Source organism: Leucopleurus acutus (genome assembly GCF_964270905.1).
Source record: "Leucopleurus acutus genome assembly, chromosome: 1".
Taxonomy (NCBI): domain Eukaryota; kingdom Metazoa; phylum Chordata; class Mammalia; order Artiodactyla; family Delphinidae; genus Leucopleurus; species Leucopleurus acutus.
The window spans coordinates 203,330,265-203,355,556 of NC_139142.1; the positions used below are offsets into that span (position 1 = coordinate 203,330,265).

Genomic DNA, 25,292 nt, shown 5'->3' on the forward strand with positions numbered 1-25,292 from the left:
TATGATTACAATGTGTTTAAATTATTTGCAAACAACCTTAGATATTCCTGCTAGAGGATAGAGAATATGATAAGGTGACAGAACCACCATGATAACGCACTGGGGATGAAGACCAAAATTAGAACCCACTTGATGAATGATACACGAAGAAGGGTGCTTCAGTAGATTATTAGTTCCAGTGATTTCTTCACTCTGTTGAAGTGGTGTCAGATTATCCACACCCTTGCCATGATTTCATGGTGGGCAAATAACAGCTCCCAACCTTTGGCTTTGAGCTTGGCCATGTGAGTTTTTGGATCCATGGGATGTCAGTTGATGTGATGCAATCAGAGGCTTGGAATGTCCATGAAAGTGACTCACTACAACAAGTCCATCCCACAGGTAGCCACTGCCCCGAGCCTGAGTTCCGGAACAAGGCCTGGAACCAAGCCCAGAAGCAGAGCCTGAAGCAGAGCACTTACGCAGGGCTCGCCTAGGTGAGCCAAGCTACAAGAACTGCAACTGACCTGAAGGTCTGTGAGTACAGATGCACGTGTACCACTGAGTTTGGGCTCTGTGTCTTGCAGCATTCTTGCAGCACTAGCTACTTGTCACAGAAGCTTTGCCCTCTCCAATGTCTGAGTTCATCAGGACTGGGTCTCTTAAGTCTGTGTGATTAGCCAGGCCTGGATGATGGAGCACAGCCTTTCCACAAGGTGGTTGGCCCTGGTTTTTCTTGAGAAGTTGATTGGATCCTGTTTTTTTTCTTTTCTTAAAAATCACAGTGATGGGCAAGACTCTTACTTGTCTTTTTTTCCTTACTTGTCTTTGGTATTGCTCAACATTTCCAAATTTCTAAATGACATGCTTAAACTGCCATGGCTTGGTTTTTCTTTTTAGAGATTATTGCTGACTCTTTATTCTGGATTAGAGGGTATAATTCTGTTGCCACCACTCCTGCCCCATGCTACCCATACACGTCCCCTCTTCCAACACCTATTTGACTGGAAGAACTCTCAAATGTCAGCACCTGTAGATCTTTGCATTCATGCTGGTCAGTGTCAGATCTTCTGCCTGAAGATGGAAGTCGGGTTGCCAGTGGGAGGAAGGGTCCAGGAGAGGGGGCGGCGGGGATGGTCAGCATTCCGGGAGCCCATATTTACTTAGTTCCATGATTTCCGTACAGTGTTTTCAGCTGCTCCTGGCACCCTGACTGATAAACCTCTCTGTCGGGGAAAAGGTTTGTGAGTCCAGCTCCTCCTTGAACAAGGCTTTCAAGCTCTTTTCCTGTTTTCAGTCTACTCTTCACCTTTAGAGATGCCTCCAAGTTCTGAGTCTTTCCAGGTCTATTTTTCTGCAAATGTTTTATTTTTATTGGCTTTGATCCCTTCAAGCTTTTAGGTTTCAGCTTTCTCTTCTCGGCTAAGCCATTTCAACCCTTCTGTTTTCTATTACCCACATTTTGTTGACTTGTTTCACCCATTTCATCTTCCCTCCCGTTCTCTTTCCCCACTGTCATTTTAGTGATGTAGCATACAGGTTTAATTAACCCTGTAGGCCAGTTTTTATCATTTCTATAGGTGTGGCTCAAACTGGTAAGAGAAGGTACCTCTATGGGTTTATTTTTTATTTTTTCATTTATACAGAAATGAAGCACACAACATGCCTGCCTCAGTGCTCCCCAAATTCAGTTTGAGATTCTGTCATTTTGATTATCTTTTCACTCAAATCTTCCAATCAAAAGGACAATCAATTGCACTACATGTATATACGAGATAAAGATCTGAGAAAACACTTCTGCGTTTCCTTCAAGTCAAAATGTTTAAGGCAATCCTACACCACTTTTACTGTAGAATCAAAATCATTTTGATTAATGCATATGAAATGACCTTTGATATATGGCCTAATTTTGAATAATCTGTATATATAAAAATTACTCATACGTTCTACGTCTATTGTTCCTTACACAGTCCTAATCATTTACTATAGGAACACAGGCTCATTGTAACACATCAGAAGAAAAGGAGGTATATAAATGAAAACACTAATAATTCTTCCCCGTCCATTCACTTTCTAAGGCAATGTATATTATTGATTTGCTCTGAAATCATCCACAATTTGTACATATACCTAAGAAATAATATGTTAAAATTGTTTCACTAATTCAAGACATTGGGATTCAAGATACAGTAGACAATTTATTCCAGAGTAAGGCACTAGGCTGACATATAAAATTGTAAAGGTTATAACTGGAAAGTCAATTTCCTGACTCACCGATATTGAAGTTATAGAAGGGAAATGAGTGGATTTCCAGGGAAGAGCTTTTTGGAGAGAGCTGTGCTAGCCATCTTTTTTCTACTCACCTGCCCCCCAACCTCAGTTCAGAAGGAAGGAAGAAGAAGGACTTTAAGGAGACTACTCAGAGAGCTTAGTATGTGTCCTTTATCCTGTGCAGTTGTGAGGAGGGGAGGAGATGGTGGGTGAGCCTGGGGGGTGAGAGACAGGCAGAGTAGAGTGGCTCTGGCAGCAAAGTGGAGGAAAGCATCTATTGCGATAGGACTGACCTGTGCTCTAGAGTTTGCTGAGCAAATAATGTGTGAGTGTTTTCCATGGGCCAGATTTTGGCTGTGGGTGAAAAATACACTGGGGGTTGGAGGAGGTGGGATGGCAGCTATAAGACCTCAGCAGAAAGTAAATGTATGAACTGTAGATTCCCAAGAATGTAGTCAGAAGGAAGAAGGCTGTTTTGGGATGGAGCAAAATACAGTGGGAAGGGCCACCAACACTGCAAGATTTTTGAAATTCTAAGGAAAAACATTCACAAGAGAATGAGCCAGATTAGGCTTAATGCAATGAATGCAAAGGTAGTTTATGACAGGGCAGAGAATTTAGAAGATTCCTTGTCCTTTTACTTCTTCTTCTTGCACTCTCCTTTCTCACCAAAAGGGCTAGACTGAGACTACAGAAAGGAAATAGTGAAGACAAAGTACAAACAAGAAGCTGACCAAGCTTATTCTGTGAGGCCAGTATCATCCTGTTACCAAAACCAGACAATGGTATCACAAAAATAGAAATTACAGGCCAATATAGGTAAAGAGGTGCAAAAATCCTCAGCAAAGTATTAGCAACCAAACTCAACAATACATTAAAAAGATCATACACCATCATCAAGTGGGATTTATCCCAAGGATGCAAGGATGGTTCAATATCTGCAAATCTATCAATGTGACACACCATATTAACAATTTGAAGAATAAAACCATATGATCATCTCAATAGATGCAGAAAAAGCTTTCAACAAAATTCGACATCCATCTGTGATTAAAACTCTCCAGAAAGTGGGTATAGAGGGAACATATCTCAACATAACAAAGGCCATATATGCCAAGCCCATTGCTAACGTCATACTCAATGGTGAAAAGCTGAAAGCATTTCCTCTAAGATCAGGAACAAGCCAAGGATGCCCACTCTCACCACTTTTATTCAACATAGTATTGGAAGTCCTAGCCATGGCATTCAGAGAAGAAAAATAAATAAAAGGAATCCAAATTGGAAAGCAAGAAGTAAAACTGTTACTGTTTGCAAATGACATAATACTATACATAGAAAATCCTAAAGACAGCACCAAAAAACTCCTAGAACTCATCGACAGATTCCGTAAAGTTGCAGGATATAAAATTAATACACAGAAATCTGTTGCATTCCTATACACTAATGACAAACTATCAAAAAGAAAAATTAAGAAAACAATCTCAGTTACCGTCACATCAAAAAGAATAAGATACCTAGGAATAAACCTACCTGCAGAGGTAAAAGACTTGCACACAAAAAACTATAAAACGCTGATGAAAGAAATTTAAGATGACCCAAACAGATGGAAAAATATACTGTGTTCATGAACTGGAAGAATTAATATTGTTAAAATAACCATACTCCCCAAGGAAATCTACAGATTTCATGCAATCCCCATCAAAATATCAATGGCATTTTTCACAGAACTAGAGCAAATAATTCTAAAATCCGTATGGAAACATAAAAGATCCTGAATAGCCAAAACAATCTTGAGAAAGAAGAACAAAGCTGGAGGTATCACACTCCCTGATTTCAAACTATACTACAAAGAAAGCTACAGTAATCAAAACAATGTGGTACTGGCACAAAAAAAGACACACAGATCAGTGGACCAGAATAGATTCCCAAGAATCTATTCAGAAATGAACCCACACTTATCTGGGCAATTAATCTATGATGAAGGAGGCAAGGATATACAATGAGGAAAAGACAGTCTCTTCAATAAGTGGTGCTGGGAAAACTGGACAGCTACATGGGAAAGAATCAAACTGGACTATACTCTCACACAAAAATAAATTCAAAATGGATTAAAGATTTAAATGTTAAGACCTGAAACCATAAATCTTCTAGAAGAAAACATAGGCAGTTTCTAGAAGAAAACTTTGACATCAGTCTGCAAAATTTTTTTGAATCTGTCTCCTCAGGCAAGGGACACAAAAGCAACATTAAACAAATGGGACTACATCGAACGAAAAAGCTTTTGCACAGTAAAGGAAACTATCAACAACATGAAAAGGCCACCTACTGAATGGGAGGAGATATTTGCAAATGATATATCTGATAAGAAGTTAATATTCCAAAATATGCAAAGAACTCATACAACTCGACATCAAAAAAACAAACAACCTAATGAAAAGATGAGCAGAGGACCTGAATAGACATTTTTCCAAAGAAGGCATACAGATGGCCAACAGGCACACGAAAAGATGCTCAACATCATTAATCAATCAAAATGCAAATCAAGTCCACAATGAGATACCACTTCACACCTGTCAGAACGTCTATTACCAAAGAGACAACAAATAACAAGTGTGGTGAAGATGTGGAGAAAAGGGAACCCTTGTGCACTGCTGGTGGGAATGTAAATTGGTGCAGCCACTGTGGAGAACAGTATGGAGGCCCCTTAAAAAATTAAAAATAGAACTGCCATACGATCCAGCAATCCCACTCCTAGATATTTATCTGAAGAAAACAAAAACACTAATATGCATGCCTGTGTTCACTGTAGAATTATCAACAATATAGCCAAGATATGGAAGGAACCTAAATGCCCATCAATAGGTGAATGGATAAAGAAGGTGTATATATACCACACACACAATAGAATATTACTCAGCCATGAAAAAAAATGAAATCTTGCCATTTGCAGCAACATGGATGGACCTAGAGGGTATTATGCTGAAATACGTCAGAGAAAGACAAATACTTATGATTTCACTTATATGTGCACTCTAAAAAACAAAACAAATGGACAAACATAACACAACAGAGAGTTACAGATACAGAGAACAAACAGGCGGTTGCCAGAGGGGAGCAGGGTGGGAGGAGGAAAGAAATAGGTGAGGGAGATTCAGAGGCACAAAATTCCAGATGCAAAATAAATGAGTCATGGGTGTGCAGGTACAGTGTGGGAAATATAGCTCAAAATTAATATGTAATATCTTTGTATAGTGACATGTCATAGCTATAGTTATCGCACAGAAATATCAAATCACTATGTTGTGTACCAGGAACTTACATAGTGTTGCAGGCCAATTATACTTCAAAAACAAACAAGCAAACTCATAGAAAAAGAGATCAGATTTGTGATTACCAGAGGTGGGTGTCGGGGGAGGGGGGTTGGATGGAGGGGCTCAAAAGGTACAGACTTCCAGTTATAAGACACATAATTGCTAGGGATGTAATGTACAACATGATAAGTACAATTAACATGGCTGTAGCTTACATATGAAAGAGTAAACCCTAATTGTTCTCATCACAAGGAAAAATTTTTCTCTATTTTTACAATTTTGAATCTATATGAGATCATGAATGTTCACTAAACTTATTGTGACAATAGACTTACTGTGATAACTTGTGACAATCACTTCATGATGTATGTAAGCTCATTACGTGGTACACCTTAAACTTACACAGTGGTGCATGTCAATTATCTGTCAGTAACACGGGAAGAAAAAAAGATTAACTTAGTGTGTAATGGAGGTTATCAACTAAATAAAAATTTAGCTGTGGGGGGAGAAAGATATAAAGATAACGAGATATAAAGCACCCCCCCAGAGCTCTCTCCTCAATATGGGAAAACTCAGTAGGGCCCCCCAGACCCAGAGCTCTCCCTGTGGCTGTGGTAACTGGACTGCAATTCAGCCTTCCTCTGGTCCAGTCCTGCTGCCTTTACTCCCCTGGAAAGAGTCCCCGGTACTTGTCTCACAGGCATTTCTCCGTGTTGGACTCTATCTCCTTAGGGACCTGACCCACGGTGGCTTAGGAATAGTCTCTCCGCTTCTACATTTGCACCTTAATAGCCAGGATAGCTTCTTAGCAACATGAATCAGATCATGCCACGCCCTCCTTAAAATCCTCCCATAACTTTCGTTTGCTTCTGGAATAAAATCGGACTCTGTCATGGCTTCAAGGCCCTCCCGTCTGCGATCCTGCCCGACTCACCATCCTCTTCTCTCTCTCTGCTTCCTGTGCTCCCCGCCACTGGCCTTCCTTCTATTCCAGGGATTTTCAATAGAGTTTAATGGACTCCTTTTATTTTGCCAGTACTCCAATTGGAAAACCCAGTTCTGCCAACGGACTGCCTAGCACATACCGGTATCCAAAAAAGCACTTACCAAATAAATGAATCTCTAGGAAGTTAGAATCTAAAAAGAGAGCCCTTTCATTTCTGAGCGTGCTCGTGGTCCATCGCGTATCACTGAGAAGGCCGCTGAGGCTGGACTTCTTTTGTCTCGATCTGTAAGGAAAGGTTGGACCTGGGGAAGTGGGCCGTTAGGACTTCATCAGACCTCGTGCAAATTTTCCTAGCATCAGCATTCTGTTGAAATCTCCTGAAAAATTCCATTAAGAGGCAATCTTGTCCCATAATGAGACTTAACTCCATGATCGCACAATATAGCGATTGTACTTCCCTGATTCATGGTGTTCTCCACTGTCAGTCCTTTCCTGATTGGGGTATCGGACACTCAGACCAACCTTGCCTGTCACCTTCTCCTGGTCATGGCCTGTAAATGCTCCTGTTGGCTGCCTCACACCCCTGGGCCTCACTCTAACACCGATGAATGGGCCCTTGAAACCCACTGAGCCCCCCGTTTACAGAATGTTATGTTTGCTATTGTGTCCCCCACTCCCATTCGTATGTTGAAGTCCCAGTTCCTCAGAATGCAACCTCAGAGGAGAGAGGGTCTTACAGAGGTAATGCAAATTAAAATGAGCTAATGAGGATAGTCCAATATGACGGTTGTCTTTAGAAAAGGGGGACATTTACACACAGAGACAGGTATATGGGGAGGACATCCCATGACCATGAAGATGTCCATCACAAGCCAAGAGAGGCCTGGAACAGATCCTTCCCTCACAGCCCCAGAAGGAACGGACGCTGCTGACACCTTGTGTTTGGACTTCTAGCTTCTAGAGCTGTGAGACGGTATGCTTCTCTTGTTAGGCAACCGGAGTAAATACTGCCACCGCATCCGTGCCTCATCTGCTGTGCCCCAGGGGCGCTGAGCTGCCCTGAGCCAGGGTGGCTGGTCTCACAGAGAGCACATTCAGCTGGCAGAAGGTGGGGGGGGGGAGTCGAACATGTTCAAGCCTGTCTCAGCTGCCCATGGCAGACCTTCTCTAAAGGACACTGGACAGAACTGGGTCATGTTCTAGCTGCAGGCAGTGCGGGGAGAGACCTCTGCCTCAGCAAACAGCTGGGTGCTCTCTGCGTTAAAGGCTCTTTCCCATAACACAGCCACTCAGAATCATCAAACTGGTTCATCAGTTGTGTCCAGGGAGATGTGGGCCTCACCTTTCCGGCACCTGGTTCAACAAAGAACGTCAGGTAGCCAGCCATCTTTGACCAGATGATTCATCAATTGTGCTCTTTCCGCGGGTCAGTCTCTCTTCTAGCTCTTAGGGGTACAGACTTGAAGGAGACAGAAAAGGTCCCTATTTCATGGTGCTCACTGCAGTGGTAGGGGACAGGCAAAGAGACAAAGACTAGTTAAGTCCTCCTGGGAGGCTTCTTTCGGTGGGGTGGTCAGCACTCTGAGAAGTGGTCAGTTAAACTGAGAGCTGAGAGACAGCCACGTCAGTGCTTCCACATGGCAAGAAAAAACTGGAAGAAGCCAGCTGGGAATTCTACAAATTTAAGTATTATTAGAAGCTTTTTTTCTTGGAAAATCTCAAGGTTAATAAATTCCAGCAAATTCCAATTTTGCAATCAGTTTAAGCAACGGGAGACTCTGCCCTTGGCATGCATTTGGCACATGAGGACACAAATGCTCAGATCGTGGTTGGTGCTGGCTTTTCCCTCCTTTGCGAACCAAGGTCAATTGTCCAGAACTTTGTAGATCTCTGGCCAGTTTCTACATAGGGCCCAGTAAACGCTCTCTCACACAGCTGATTAAAATGCACAAGTGAAATAAAGTACCCAAAGAAGTTTCCCTGCTTCCAGGACCACTCCAGAATGCCTCTGAAAGGTGGACCCTCACCAGCTTGTTTACCTTCACCAGTTTGTGACATGCATCAACTCTACAGCTAGGATGCTGTGACTGTCTTTGAGTGTAATCTCTCTTTTTTTTTTTGAATGGGCCCTTTATACCTATTGGCACGGAATCTTCCTTTCTGGTGTTCGCAACTCTAGGGTTCTCTGGAGGTAGAGTCCCCTTCGGGCAAAATGATTCCACTCCTAACAACTTTCACACTCTCAAGAAGAGAAGAAGACCCCAAACAAAGGTCAAATCGATCTTGTTTCTTTATGTGTCTGCAGAAAGGCTCTGTTTTTGAGCAGGGACAGCCTACTACCCTGACATGTGACACCTAACATCCTCACACATCTGCCTCCCTGGCTTTAAGGAAAAACAATCCAGTTCTAGTTCCTAAACACTCTCCACCCTGGGTTGTCCAGCACTGTGCCCAAACACTCCAACCCCCAAGACAGTACACTGCTCATTCCCTCTCTCTTTTTTCCCCACCAAATATTTTCTTTTTTCCCACTCCCTCATTCCCCTCTGGCTTTTCAAGGTTGGTCTCTTGTTGGTAGAGTGTCTACTGGTGAGATCAAGGTCATCTTAACCCACATTAAAAAAAGGCATTTAAAAACACGGGGAGGGCTTCCCTGGTGGCACAGTGGTTGAGGGTCCACCTGCCGATGCAGGGGACACGGGTTCGTGCCCCGGTCCGGGAAGATACTACATGCAGCGGAGCGGCTGGGCCCGTGAGCCGTGGCCGCTGAGCCTGCGCATCCGGAGCCTGTGCTCCGCAACGGGAGAGGCCACAGCAGGGAGAGGCCCGCGTACCGCAAAAAAAAAACAAAACAAAGAAAACAAAAAAACACGGGGAAAGTGTTCTCACTTCATTCCAGTTCTCTGAACTAGTATCCAAGAGCAGTTTCTGCTTTTCCAGTGAGTGTTCGAAAATTCTAGCTTATTTGCCTTCTGGAGAGAAAAATGTGCACCTCAAATATCCTGTGAGAGGCCTTGTGCTATTTTTGAGAACCCAGTGAAGCTTTCAGGTACACAGAAGCCCTCCCGGAACGCTACAGGACTCCTGTCTGGAAGCCTGTGGGGAAGCAAAACGGTGTTTCTAACGACTATTTTCCATTTGCTACTGGTTCTGCCGTGAAGTTTCTGCTGAAACCTCTCACTCTGCTTTAGGGAAGGTGAACGTTTCCTACCTGGTGGCCAGAGCGGGGACTAGCCCTCCAGGACAGGGAGGGAAGGAGGGGGAGGGAGGGGATGGAGGAGGGGGAGGGGAGGAGGACCGAGCGTGTTTCCAGGGAGGCGCGGGCGGGCTGGGGCGCGCGGGCGGGCTGGGGGCGGGACGCGGTGTGCGCGGCCCGGCGCCTTGTTTACCCGGCGTCCTAGCAACCGGCGGGCGCGCGGGCGGAGCGTGGGGCGCGGTGCGGGCGCCGAGCCGGGCGCTGCGGGTGAGTGAAGCCCGCGGGCGACTGCGGCCCGCGGGCGCCGGTGTCTTTGCTGCCGTCCGCGTGGGTGGAGAAACGGGAGTCGCGCTCGGGCCCCGCTTCTGGCCCTCTCCCCGGCTTCCCCTTCTCTCCTCGGGCCCCAGATGCGCCCCCTCCCCGTGTCTCTCCCGCGCCCGTCCCGCCCTGCCTCCCCGCGGACACCCTGCTCCTGCCCGGGCCCCCCGCTCCGCCGCCGCGCCCCGCGCGCCCGCCCGCCCGGGCCGCACCCTCGTCTCCCGTCCCCCGTCCCTTCCCCCTCCGCGTTTGCAGCTCTGCCTCAGTCCCGGCGCCGTGCTCGCTGCCGCCCTCCCGCCTCCCCTCCCCGCTCGGCCCGGGAAGCCAGCCTCCCGCTCCGGCGCGTTCCGCCCGTCACGGGGCCGCTTGCTGCCGTCATCACGTGTCTTCACGCGGGCTGAGTTTGCCTGGATTCAAGGCGCGGTTCCGGGCAGTTCGGAAACTGATTTTTCTGTAGGTCTCACCGCCTAGCTTCCTCGTTCTCGGGATGCCAGGGTAGGCACTGTCTCCTAACCCGCTTCACCAGCCACGGTTCTGGCTGGACCCACGGTTCTGGTGGACCCACGGTTCTGGGTCTTAGGGTGGACGCTTTTATTCCTGTAGTCTCAGAAAGAATTTGGTTTTGCTTCTGCTCAAGTGTTACAGAAATTATTCACGAATGGGTTTCATTTTATTAATGATCCTGGAGGCTTGCAACGGACCCTTAAAAAAGAAAAATTGTTGTATCCACTGGATGAGTAGAGAACATGAGTGTAAAGTGATTCTCAATTTATGGCAACAAACACATGCAGTAAAACTTTTTTCCCTGTAATTGTTAAACTTTAAAATCTTCAATTAATTCAAAGATATGTACTATGTATGCCCATGTGTTCATTGTAACCATGTTTCTCAGGCCCTAAGAACTCATGGATTGACACTGGGTGGAAACGTCCCATCAGCCTGTCTTGATAAAAAATGTTAGTTTTTGAATTTTCGCCCGAGTTATACTTACCATTTTGGAACGTCACTGGAATTATTGGAATAAATGCTGTAGCTTTGGTTCTCTTGGTAAATTAAGAGGCCATTAGAAATTTCTCATACTTAAGAAGAAAAAAAATACAAGACCACCTATTTTTTCTTTTAAAAACTCAGTTGGGCCTCCAAAGTCTTTTTTTTTTTTTTTTAAAGATCTTTTATACATGGTCTTCTCTTCTTTGGGATTTTGTTCCACTTTCTATTTTTCGAATACTATTCAAATCATATTGTACTTGCTTTCTGGATGTTCATAGTCTCCCAAAGATTTTCTTAGGCCTTATTCTTAAATCAAACCTGACCATTGCCGCAGCTCCTGGTTTATTAGACTCAGAAAAACAATTTGAATAGAGTCAAATGTGTTACACACATTCTTAGAAAAATGTATCATGATGAAAAGACTTTTTGCCTGTCGTAACTCCTTCGTAAGTGTCTTCCGGGAAGTTACTCTATGGCATGTTGACTGCCACAGCCTTACGTAATTTCACATTTTTCTTTTAAAAGGTGCAAGAAGGAAATGATGCATACAATTCAGCTTTATAAACCAAAACAAGTTTGTACTTACATTAAAAACAAATAGAACTGTCCTCCTGAACCTTTCCATATAAGATAAATCTATTTGCATTTATTCTCGTAATACTGGGAAACTCAGGAGTGTCACACATAAACATCAGTACCTGCTTATGTGTTCAGAATCTAGCAGAAAGAAAACACTGAAATACTAAAACGACTGCACACAACAAATTCGTACATTTTTTGGTATACCTTTTATTTCACTAACACTTTTTCAGATATATATATGTACATATGTATGTGTATATATATATGTTGTTCTCAACCTTATCTGATCCAATACTTGCTTTTTATAACAAATAGTTTGTAATGCCCACTTTACTCTTCTGAAATCAAAATCATAGTTTTAAATCTCAATGGTGCTCTAAATGTAAAACAAAGGAAGATAATTGAAATAAAGTATCAGCATGTAAATGCTCAAGTATATATGTGTGTGTATATATATATATATATATATGCTCAGAATATATATGAAGTGAGCAGTTGCTCTAGCCTTACATAGAATTGCTGTGTGTGCAGTAGCTCCAAATACAGACGTGTCACTGAAACTTAAAATTGTGTGACTAACATTTCAGTCAATGACATGATTTTACCAACTGCTGACATCTTGGTAAAGTTCTGTGTAAAATGACATCTTGGTAAAGTTCTGTGTAAAATGAAATACAACTGTCCTTTGATTTATATAATAGTTTAAATTCTGGAAAATTCAGTGCATATTAAAACTGTGAAAAAATCCTTCATGATTATTTGTAAAATAGTGATAGGTTGTAGGCTCAGGTATTAATTATCTGAAGTGTTTACGTACTACATGCTGGAGATTGCAGCATAATTCTTCTTTCTGGGGGACTGTCCTGCACGTTGCAGGACATCTGGCATTCTAGGTCCTCATCACTAAATGCTAACAGTGTTCCATTCTTACCATTTTGATAATGAAACATCTGTACAGTGTGTGTCCTCTGCTTCTCAGCAGCCAGTACTGCCCATCTGAGGACCTCTGATCTTGATGTCCCTGTTACTGTATTTCAAGATTTAATACAGGATGGAAAGTAAATCTCCAAATCATTTCTGTAGAATATTGGTACTGAGCTTTTGTAATAATGATGGGTCGAGGGGGAAGCTAATTACATTCTTTATTTAACTTTTTTAACCATTCTCTAATATTCCAGAAGAAAGGTTTTAATGGTCAGTGTTATTACAAATGAGAAAATAAACAAGTATAGATTATCTGAAAAAAAAGTCTTAAATGTCCATTATGTATTAATGTCAGAACTTATTTATTAGCTTGGCTCTTATTTAAGTTTACAGATAATGTTATCTTTTCAAATATCTTCTTTTAAAGGCTAATTTCTATTTAGCTAAAGTAAAATGTATTTCAATTTCTGTTTTACATTTTAATGCTAGACTCTTGGTAATCTAGATAAACAGGCTAAAGAGATTCTCATTTGTTCTCACATTTGCTCTTAAGAAAGTTACGAATTACAATAAAATATTCTGGGCAGGGAGTATGGAATTTGAACTGCTCAAATATTTTGATTAATAGGGTCAATATGCGCTTTACCAATTTTCAGAAAAAAAATTAAAATTCTATGTCACTTAATGTTTTTATTCTGTTTCTTATGAATTCGGAAGGCACTTGGGGGACATCCAGTGCTCTCAGGATCATTTTCATCAGCCATCATTGCACTGATGCAGATGTATGATGATGACAAAGGATAACAGAAGTCATTTGAATAGCATGATTCTAAACAATGTGTGATCCAGCTCAAAAGAGATCGCTCACTTCACCTCTGGCCCCAGCAGAGCTGCAACCCAAAGGCCTTGATGCCAACCTCCTGCGATTCTTTTTGTTTCGCTCCTGGGCTTTCCTGTTTCCAATTTCTGCCCAGCTATTTGAATTCTCTCTCTTAGGCCCAGGAAGATGAGAAAGAATCTCTTCATTCCGGGGCAGGCAGACACTGGGAAGTCCTTAGGTCCTCGTCAGTCTCACTTAGTGCTGGTTCCGGGAAAGTTGACTATTTTATTGAATTGAAGAGCAACTGGATAATTTAAAAATCCCCCTCTGAGATGAATAAGCAGAATGCGGGTTGGGTAAGTGCTAGCTTGAAATCTTGAAAATGAGCAGTGTTCCGGGGGAAAGGCGGGTGCTGTTGTCTCTCTCTGCCTTGGCGCAGCGCGCGCTGAGCTCGGTGTGAGCATCGTGGGATCCCATGGGCACGGCACTGACAAGGTCCGCGCAGTGGACGGCTGCGGGGCACGGGGCTAGGGCCCTGGAAACTACCCCTCTCAATGAGGCGATACTGAAGGAAATTACTGTGTTCGTGGAGAGTTTTATCTGTAAACATCCCCAAGAGGCAAACTACGTTTTTGTAGAACCACTGGAATGGAAAACCAGTTTGGACCCCTCAGCCTTTGGACCGGGTTACGTGGTCAGGTAAGCCAGGGAATTGCTTCTAGAGTTTAATGTCTTCAGTTGCACGTTTTTTATTGATTGGTTGTAGGTTTGGGGCAAGTCGCTTAACCTCTGTGAATCTCAGAAATCTCAGAAAACCGGAGGCGCTCGGGTGGAATCTGAGGATATTTTGTTTGGCCAGCACACTAATTTTTAAATTTGAATTTTCTTTCCGTAGGGGATGTGTTTTCCAGGTCACCACACTCCCAACATTTGCTGTTGCCTTGTGACTGGTCTTTCCACTCCTATGAACTGCCAGATGCCACTAGGCATTGATTTTGTGATCTCAGATATAGACAAAATCGCTTCTGATATTTAAATCTGTACGATCTGCGGGGTGGCAGAGGGAGAGTGGTACATTTTGCTTAACATAAGGGAGAAACTTCCTAACAATTAGCATTGTCCTCAAATGAGAACTTTCCAAATCTGAGATTTAGAACAAAAAATCCTATCTCCACCTCAAACAGTGGACTACCGGTTTATGTCTTTTGAACATAGCTAAATATATATCTTATGTAAATTACATACATTTATATAACTATATTATACTTACATGAAATACTGATGTATAAGTATAAATTGCAGTTGTAAATGATAAATTTATATAAACTCACATATACTGTTCTTGGTCACATCCTCAGTTTATGTGTCACTCCAGGCATTCTGATCCTCTTTTCTGTATCTCTGTCCGTCTTTGGTTTTGCCTATGAACTTTTTTTTTTTGCGGTACGTGGGCCTGTCACTGCCGTGGCCTCTCCCGTTGCGGAGCACAGGCTCCGGACGCGCAGGCTCAGTGGCCGTGGCTCACGGGCCCAGCCGCTCCGCGGCATGTGGGATCTTCCCGGACCGGGGCAGGAACCCGTGTCCCCTGCACTGGCAGGCGGACTCCCAACCACTGCGCCACCAGGGAAGTCCGCCTATGAACTTTTAAAGTCTGATCTTTTCAAAAACAGCTCTCTAACTAGGCAAAGTTTCCTATAGATGCCTTTTCCATTTTTTCCCTTTGGGATTATTTGTGAGAATAAACTCAGAATTTAATTTTTAGAACTGTAAAATCATTCTTGAACTGTATTTCAAAAGCTCTTTAGTTCTGGTATCATGATCTATTTTCTCTCTGAATTTTCTGAAATCTTTTTTTTTTAATCGTATTTTTAACGGTGCTTATGGTCACTTTCTCCCAAAGTGCTTCATTGCTCCCACCTAAGTTCAATGTAGCATCGCACATTGTTTTTTCTAATTTTTGAAAGATGAACTCATCTGTAAAATCAATTAAAAACATGAACTACTTGGTGCCAAGATGGATTTAAAGCAAATGTCAGAAGAGATCAAGATTGTTGTTGTATTGTTGTTGTATCTTGCCTCTCTACTAATTTTGTGTACGAGTGCAGACGTGATCACATCTGTGCCCTAGTTAGGGGGGCTGACATACATATAATGTATCACTATTTCTCTATCCCTGTCCAGTTTTCTTTGCTTTATTTCTATTTTTGTATCTCGCATACAGTCTCTAGATACAGTGTTCCCTCAAGCAGGATGTTTTGACATTTTGACACCATGTATATTCTGAACCAACTACCCCTTGATTGTCTTCCTTCTGTCAAATTTGCCATGCAGCTTTTCCGTGGGCCAACTTTTCTATACGTCATTCTTGTTTCTTACCTGTGTTGATGATACCTTTGATGCTGGAAGGGATGAGAGGGGTGTGATAGCAGTGCTTGTTGCATAGGAAGGAATGTGTGTCTGTGTGTCTTGATGAAAACCAGGTAGGCACTGACTGCCCCGAAGAAGGCAAAGGATACAGCTGAGATTTTGGTAATAATGGAGAATACCAAACGCTTTCATATCCAGGTCTTGACCATACCCCAAGGAACTGTCAGCAACCCATAGCCACTTGGTGTCTGCTACGTCCAGCAACATAAGAAGCGAGGTAAACCAGGGGTGCCCTCAAAGGCAAGAAGAGTGTGTTGTGAAGCAGCCCCACTGCCTCATTCTTCGCCCTTTGGTTCACATGCACTCTTTTTGCTCAGCTCTTGAACCTTAGAACACATTTATTCATTTATTTAAAGTGGGGGAAGCCCACTAGTCAGGATTCATGTCTGTAAGTCCGTGTGGATAGCCAAATCATCATGAGGAATTTAAGCCTAGAGTCTCTGGACGCATTGCTACCAAACAGTAATATCCTTGCATGTTTTAGAATAGAGGCAGATTCTTCATGGGGATATACATTCCCTCAGTCCTCTTGTTCCAAAACAAGTCAATTGTATCTATACTGATACAATTTTTGTTGATCTCTGCAGATATTTTGGGGGCTGTGTTTATACTTGTGGCCTCACTTCTCAGCAGATGTTGTGCATCTCCAGACGCGCTCTCTGTAGCCGTCAGCACAGTTGTGATCAGCCTTCTTCTGATTTAGGCTCATCGCATCTCACGTTGAAACCCGTCCTTTAGTCACACAATGAGGAGGTTGTATGTCCCACCCACCACCTTCTTTTGTGCGGATGGTTATTAATTGACCAGATAAGCGCAGGACTTTACGCATGGCCTGATTCACTCATTTCCTTTAGACTCATTCCCGATGTGCAGCTGCTCGTCCTGTAATATCACCTCTCCACGTTCGATTTTGAGGGGAAAATGTCTCTACTTCCATTTTAATGGAAATCATAGGTCTCTTATCACCATTTCCAATTGCTTTTGTTCTTATCACACAGGATGAGATTAACAATCTTCCTAAAACACCTCAGAATGAAGCCCAAGCCACTGTAAATTAAGGACAAGTGACACCACTCAGTGGTGACGCCATGTGTGGGGGGTGCACAGAACTGAGGCGCTTGAGTCTCTAGAATGTAGCTTGGGTGAGCGTTCAGAATTGCTTTGTGAAAATGTTGGTACCTGTTCTCTCCTTTGGTAGAACTATGATTTTTGAATCACGTCTGCTTTGATATCGCTGTATGTCAGTTGTGAACCGCAGTCTGCTGTGTCTCAGTTATGTACATGAGTCGGGACCAAGTTATATGCCGGTACGAGTTCTGTGTGGATGAGACAACAGGACGCCTGAGCGAGGGCTCCTCCTCTAGTGATGCACACTTCACACACAGTTCATACCTTTTTGGTCCTTAGTTTTCTGATCAGTATCACTAAGGCTGAATTACATGATCTCCAGCCTTAAAATGGTATTGTTTTATGAGACAATAATTATCGTATTTTGGTAAAATTTCAAGGTCACAGTATAAAGGTCAGTGGCCCAAAGTTCTGTTATTGAACTCTGGGTTATCCCTGAGCATTACTACCTAATTTCTCACCTATAGACTTATTTGTGGAGTAATTACTATGTTCTGGACATGGGACCTGACATTGGGGATTAAATAAATCAGACCTTTTTTCTTGCTCTCTATAGCATAAGCTGAGTATTTTTAGCTCCCTCCTGCAGTTCCAGTTTAAAAGTCTCTTGATCAGGTCGGTGGATTTCATTTATTCTTTCTTTCATTCTGCTTGACCTTATCAAGGTGGCTACAGCAGTTTTCTTCCAAAGAGCTCTTTCCTAAGCGCCAGCAGACCGTGAGCCTGAAACGGGAGGCTGCTTTTCGACAGTCCTCTCCATCACTGGCGTTTTAGCTGTCTGTTCAGCTGCAGGCTTCCGCCGGCAGAAGCAACGAGAATGTCCTATGCCCTGCCGTTATCCTGGTCTCCCCAGGAGTTTCAGCTTCTCAAGTTCAGGAGCTTGGTCCTGTGGGCATTCAGTCTGCCTGTGTCTCCGTCCTTTCCTCCTCCGCTCAGCACCAGCGGCCCGCCCCAGAGCAGACCTCTATGAAAGCTCCTCGATCCTTAGGGCGTTCTTCCAAAAGCTTTATTCCTGGGAAAGTAGACGTTTTGTAAACGATGCGTGTCCCTGGCAAGTCTAAAAACATTTCGCTCCTTCATTTATGAAATAGTAGTAGATTGTCTCGAGTGTCAACATTTCACAGCTATTTATCTGTGTTACAATTTAAAATATCAGGTCTTAAGATGTGGACAGTTTTGCCAGAGATATCAGTATGCAGTGAAAAGCTAGGCAGTTTAGGTAATGTTGTAAGTGGTAGAAATCTAGAGATGTATCACTGCCATAAAAACATCTTAGTCTTTTAGAAATGCCAACCTAAAAAAGTTAAAATGGCCAGAAACACCAATCTAGGAGAGCTAATAATTTCTGATCAGGAAAAAGCCTAGTTAGAAAGATTGCTTGTTATCCTAAAGTAAACCAAATTGGAGGTTTGGAGTGGGAAAGTAATCCATTGAGGGGATCTAGTTTGTCTTTTTTCATAGCTTTTTTGCTAATAAACAGAGTAGCCAAGAAAATTCCTAACCACTAATTACTGTGGTATAAACATTTTATAAATTAAATAACATTAGAAATCCACAAAACATGAAAGGTTCTGTAGAACCAGGGATGTTTGAAAACATGTCCAATACATTATTAGAAAAACAACCCCCAAAACTGTGATTGAGTTCACGTAGGTATTCAAGAAATTGTTTAAAAATTTTCTTCCTGGGTATATCACGTTGCTAATAAGTCTGGGGATTTAAGGGCCTGAGTGTGGATGAAAGTGGGAAAATAGATGAGTTTCTAACAAGAGGTATTTATATTCTCTGTGCTTTATCGTGAGACATGGAAATAATTTGTTGAAATGTCTTAAATTTAACTTCTACTGGCCTCCAGGTTAACCTTAAGCTTTCAAAAAACAATTTTTTTTTCATTTTTTAGTGAAACAACAGTCGAGTCAGAAGAAGCGGATAGCAGTGCACAGCCTTTGCTATTTCTCTCTGTACCACAGATCAAAATTAGGAGCTTTGGGCAGCTGTCACGTGTGTTGCATATTGCCACAGATGCAAAGCTGCAGGAAGCACAAGCATGTATTGAAGGTGATATTTACACTCCAGTCTGTGATTTGCACTTTCAGAAACTTAATCTTGGGGGCGGGGGAGGGAATCATTCCTTACAGTCTCTTGAAAAAAGTTCTCTAACCTGAAAGGTAAAAAGTGCTATGTTCAACTTGATTTCTTGACTTAAAAATGTCATTGATTTATTTTGGCTGAAATGTTATGCTCATATCAGATTTCTACTTTAAATGAGAAGCCTAATGCTTTACTGTTAGTAAGCTTGGAGATTTCTAATTTTAGTATGTCGTTTAAAGAGAGCCTTCTTAGCTCCTGGAAAGACCTGACACCTTTAAGGTTCATGTCGGGGAGAAAACAGCTGTCCAGGGCCAGCACCAGCATCCACCCTCTCATCCTGCATTCTGCTGTGATGGGTGGTGATTCGTTTCCTTTAAAATGAATGTAGCCTCTTGCTTTAGCGTACAGCCCATAATCATCTCACTTCCCTTTTGTCTCAGCCCTTTGCACTGTGGAAATACGCAGCTTTCTGTGAATAGTTACATTCATTCAGTGGGAAGTATTTTTCCTCTTCACTAAAGTTATGTAATGTTCTAATTATTGTCTAATCATCTAACATGCAAAAAAGAATGTGATTGATCACCTGCTATAATTGGGCTCTAAGTATTTCTTACGAGTAGAAACACCTGACAATAGGTAATTATGTCCTATATGTGTTCTGCTTCTTTGGAATCGTGTGACCAGTGTGTCCCAGGCATAAGGTCCCTCATCTGTCTCTCATCATTCTTTGCCACTGTCCGTGGCTGTGAGGTGGAAAGTTAGTCCTTTTTCTTTAAGATGTGAACCTTAGAACAGCAGCTTCTTTTTACATCTTGACTGCTCTCCCTGTACATCAAAGCTACTTTTCTGAGAGGGATGAAATCTTGAGAATAAGAGTGAATTTAAGAAGAGTCAGTAGACGCATGGTTGTTCATTAAATTCAACTTAATATGTAAACTTAATCCATAGAGTGTTGTATGCCCAGTCTGGCTAAATATGTATCCTTCGCTGCATTTTGCCCTTTCTGTAAGAGTTCTAGGTACGGCTCTTCGTTTTTGGTCCAAATTGCGTGGTACCTGGCAACTTGGAAGTCAGCTTTGTGTCTTTCCCCAGAATTCACCTCGTATCTTCATAATCTTTAGAGATGACAGCCGTAAGGTGGTGAGTGGAGATGCTCACTAAGTGTTGGTTCCCAGGCCTCCTCCCTTGCTCCCCCCAAGACTCTCCTGCTGGTAGTCTGCGTCCTGTGGGAAAGTTAGTGCCGTCGCCGTGCTTCCCATCAGGTCAGGCGTTCTGAATTAGTCCCATAGGCATCCCCCAACCCATCCAAATGCATATAGATTTTCACCTGAGTTGAATTCCTCCTTTCTAAACACGGTTCTGCCCCTTTCTCCCTCATTTTCAACCATATGGTTTTTTGGCCTTTATTAAATTCTGTTTTCAACATCTCTAGGTTCAACTTTCAACCTTGATCACAAGTTGGTATTTAGAATTTTCACTATGATTTTGGCATGTACGTAAATACTGGTTAGATTCGTTTTCCCAACTAATGTCAAAAGACATTGAAAATATAAGCAGTTCAGACAGGTGGAAAAGATTGGCAGTAGATCTGTAGACTGAGAAAAACATGCTATTTTGAAGAGAAAGCATTTGTGAATACTGTTCACTGGTGTACACACACACACGCACACACGCACACACACACACACACACACACACGGTTCTAGTGATCATTCTTCTAAGGAGACCAGTATTTCTCTATCTTCAAATCAATTCTGAATGTATTGATTGAATGCCTCTTCTGAACAATGCCCCACAGTCAACTTAAAAAAAAATAGACCTCTTAGCTTCTGTCCTATTAGGGTGATAGCATATAGAGATGATATTACAGTACAAGTGAACATCTCAAGAGGTGTGAGAAAGTTCCTAAGTACAGTAAAATCTGAGAAGTAGAGATTAATTCAAATTGGGTCAATCAGAGAAAGCTTAATGAAAGAAACACATTTGAGTGGGCTCCAAAGGATATGATAGTCTTTATGGTTCTTGCAATAGAAGATAAGAAGATAATTTTTTTTAATTCACTTTTTTTGATCAGCAAACAGAAACCCCATAGCAAAAATCCTGGGCTTGGATTATAATATGATAAAGGAAATAAATGAAGACTCATCTGTATTAACTATTCTTGATAAAATTACCAAAGATGATGATCCTGAAAGTGAGATTAAGATGAAGATTGCCCTGCTACTCAAGCAGCTGGATCTGCACCTACTCAATCATTCTCTGAAAAATATTTCCTTGTGAGTCTTTTTTTCAAAAAGAAGCCTCTAAAAATTGGTTATAAAAAGTACTTTCAGAGCTTTAGGGAAAAGACACAAGAAAAATAAAGTTTGGAAGTGGTTGCTATTGATTTAACATTACATTTTTTGGAATAAAATTTTAGTTATTGCATGAAGATTTCTAATTCTAAACAGTACAATTTTCAGTTAACATGGCTAAAACATTGTAGTGGAGTTTCATCTAATTCTGAAGACATTAAGTGGTCTTGTTATTTTCAAAGTCTCAAACTATTAGATAAATTTAAAAATTATAATGCAATTATCGTGTAGTTTGTCAAGTTTAAAACTTGTTCATTTGTCTAGTATTTTCTAGTACTTTGGAATTATCATTAAGAAATGAAGTGAATATTGAAATGAGTATATTTAATGTTGCATTCAACGCGAATCACTGACTCTTTGATGTTTTGACAGTGTTATAACGCTGTAACCTGGTTAAAATTCACTGTAATTTTGTTGTTGTATAATGTAACTGATATTTTAATTACAAAAAAAGATATTCCCCCTGACATAATGAAATGTTTTCATGTTGTTTTCTGTAGATTCTGTTTTAAAGTATTTAAAATGAATTTCTAAACATTTATTTCAGAGAAATACGATTAAATCCAGGGACTGTTAAGAATGATATAGAGCTGCTTAAACGGTTCTCAGGAAAGGGAGAAAAGACAGTCTTGGAATCTATCGAGTACACCTCAGGTTCATTTTATATTATATATATTTTCATAATTATGTTTTCAAAATGCTTCAGTAGCTACATTAAATATTTAAGAAATGAAAACTTAAAATTTCAATCCTATTTTTTTGAAGCCAACCTATTTTACAAGTTGAGGTTAAGGAGCTCCTTTTAATTGATTGATAATTGGTTTCAGATTACGAATTTTCAAATGGATGTCGAGCCCCACCTTGGAGACAAATTCAAGGGGAAATTTGTTATGTGCTGGTGAAACCACATGATGCTGAAACTTTGTGCATTACTTGTAGCAAAGAAGGAGTGTTTTTAAATGGTGTAAGTAATTTTTTAAAAACCGTATTGACTTTGGTCTCCGTCAGTGCAGGCATGTCTCCAGGACTGAATCCCAAAACCACAGAAAATGAAGTATGTTCTGTGGGATTCATGCAGATCCCTTTGCTGTGTGTTTGCTGTCTCTGTGTCCCCTTGCAGGTCCTTAAGTCAGTATTCTAGGAAATGGCCTTCAAAGTGACCCGTTCCACTAACTACAGCCTCTTTAACATAATCAGTTTGCTGATTAATGACACAAGTATTTAAGGAAAGACAAGTCGATAAAGGAGCACCGAGGTAATGCGGAAGCAGTTGGAAGAGTTGAGGGGACAGACGAAAGAGCAGGGAGGGGACCCACATGCGGGAGCCTGGAGGACGTGCCCCCGGAGTTGGGGCCTCCGCAGTCTGGGGCCTAAGCGGCTCCGGGCAGGGCCCGCGCAGACTGGGACTCAGACCCCTGAGGCGCGGACCCCGCTTGCGTGGGTTCACATGTCTGGAGAATGGTCACCTCCAGGCCGCGCTGGTCCCCTCGGAGCCCAGGAGTCTGCATGGAACCGGCCCCGGAGCCCTGAGGAGTAAGCGGCGCCCACTTAGTGTTGGTGGTGCAGGCGCTGGGGCAGGCTGGGGCAGGCTGGGGCAGAGCCTGGCCTGGGCCTCTGACGGTGGCCCGGGGCGTTAGTGGGGCCTCTGAGGGGTCACGGTGAGCCTGGTTCTGGGCCTCTGGGTTCTTCCAGAGGAAATCAGAACCAACTGTTGCTACGGGGAGCAACTGCCACTGCCGGGTGAGGGGCCGTTGCTAGGTGGCTCTGACAGGACGTGGGAGGGAGCATGTCCCTTCTGCCTCGTCCAGCCTCCCCACTGCCCTCTCCCCCGCCGGCCTCCCTCTGCCGGCCTCTCCCCGCCTGCTGCCCGAGACTCAGCCGGCCTGACAGCGGAGAAACACAGCTTTGCAGGCTCCCGGCCCGAGGGTCGCAAAGCAGTGTGGGCGGTGGGCCTCGAGCTGAGAGAGCCGGCACATGCGTGGCCTTCTGGATCCTCTGGGTTAGAACCTCGACACTGAGCCTCACGTCTGCTGACTGAACTTGGCTAGAAGGAGCTCAGCTTCCTCTGAAAACCCGGCTCTCGCTGTCTTCCGTGTAAAACTGGGGCTCGCAGCAGAATTCTGCAGGGAGGGTCCAGATCCTTAATGGGGACCCAGCTGTCGCAGGGCGCCGTTGGAGCCTTGGCCTGGGCTGCTCTCGACATGCGGCCGTGTTCTCGGCGGCGGGGCTTGTCTTCCGACCTGCCTTTCGTGCTTGTCCCGTCAGCGTGGTCCTGGGCTTATTTCTGCACAGAGGAGCCCGACAGCCTAACTATGATTTGCTTTTGGTTTGCTTTGATGCTTTAGAAAAGCGAAATCTCTAACCGGAAAATAAGAGCTTAGAGAAAAAACGGAGTGCTTCTCTTGGGCCTTCCCGAGGGGGGCAGGGAGCCCTTGTCTCTGTAAAGGGCTGTTGACGCACGTACAACTTTACTTGACATGGAAACGTCTGAGTGTTTCTCTCAGGTTAAAGAATGAAAGACAAGGATCTGAAGCTGTTCAGTCGTTACAAGAAAATGTATAACACACTACAGTTTGCATGTATCTGTATGTTTTACATATATATACAGTTATACATGTAACACTACAGTTTTTATGTGTATATGTATGTGCAAACACACACACATACAGGGTGAAGGAAGCGTAATAGTAGGAAAGCAAAGTGAAATGAGGAACGGAAAGAGAAAAGAGGAGAGACAGAGGCTGAGGGTGGAGGGACAGGTGGTCACATAGAGGTCCTACCCCTAGAAAATGAGCCCATAGCAATCTCGCTCCACACGCAGCAGGGGTAGAGTGAGACCAACAGAAACACAGCCTTTTATGTGGTGACATTCTAACCCAGGCCTTCTATGACTTCGTCAAAAGCTCTTGAAGTCATAATGCATTTTCACAGGAGAGGAGTGGGAAGGGAGCTTTCAGGTCTCTGCTGGATAGCAGCGTGCCCTGTGCATCTAGGGGGCACTTGGTAAAGTCTTGCTGAACAAATGAATGAATGAATGAACGAGCGAATGAATGAATAGGTAACATTAAGAGGGAAGGGTGTGCCCGTACATTTCGTGTATAAAGACTACCGCATGGATCCTTCAGAGAAGAAAACAATACTTGTGCTTGGGTTGTGATGTATTGGTCAGGTTCTTATATCGCTCATCCATTAATTATAGCACCAAACTTTTTCTTCCAAAGGGCAAAACAGATGATGAGGGGGAAATTAATTATGAGAGAAAAGGAGAAATTTATAAAGACCTTGTCACACTTTTAAGAGAAAAATCAGCAATATTTTCCGAAAATATGTCTCAACAGGTAAGTTTTACAGTCTCTTTTGAACTCTCATAGCATTCTACTTTTTGGCTACAACTTTCTATAGCATAAAAAATTGGAGAGTAATTCTGCCTTGTTTTGGACAGTACTTTCAATTATTGGAGTGTTTCCCACAATATAAAGCAATAAATACTGTAAATGTAGCAATTTAAGAATGTTTCTGGTTTTCTTTAGGTGACAGGTGTAATATTTCAAAGTGCTTTCTAAATAGGACCTTTTCATTTTCCGTTTTGAATTAATTACACTAAGAACAAGGGACTCAGGTCTGTTCATGAAGCCTAGACGTTTTGATTATTTTTATCCTTTCTGGTAATCCCATGACTACTACCTAGTTGGATTGTCTTAATAAGTGTGTCAACTGCGTGTGTATAAGAACTGGGCTTTTGTGTCTCCCATGGTTTGTGAAATAGTGCTGGACAAAGAAATCAGTCAATGTAATATTTTGTGAAAAAAATTTTGCTTGAAGCTGATGTAGGTAGGAAATGATATGCAGGGAACACGAGTGTGGTTCCCTTATGCTCCGGGCTGAGCCTCAGGCTGAGGGCAACTCCACAGAGCCCACAGGGCTCACTGATCAGGTCCATCGTCCTTCTGATGCT

The 25,292-nt window shown here is 42.7% G+C and overlaps 1 protein-coding gene across 1 annotated transcript in view; it reads left to right on the forward strand.

Annotated features, from left to right (window-relative positions):
- Positions 1–13,796: 13,796 nt before the first annotated feature.
- ODAD2 (outer dynein arm docking complex subunit 2) overlaps positions 13,797–25,292 on the forward strand; it is a gene marked incomplete at its 3' end in the record, with an annotated part of 115,860 nt that continues 104,364 nt past the window's right edge. Inside the window, exons 1-6 of the mRNA XM_082850920.1 lie at positions 13,797–14,036; positions 18,793–18,950; positions 21,058–21,259; positions 21,885–21,991; positions 22,165–22,301; positions 24,559–24,675. Coding sequence (XP_082707046.1) covers positions 13,813–14,036; positions 18,793–18,950; positions 21,058–21,259; positions 21,885–21,991; positions 22,165–22,301; positions 24,559–24,675 — 945 coding nt within the window. The 5' untranslated portion in view covers positions 13,797–13,812. The remainder of the gene's footprint in view (positions 14,037–18,792; positions 18,951–21,057; positions 21,260–21,884; positions 21,992–22,164; positions 22,302–24,558; positions 24,676–25,292) is intronic.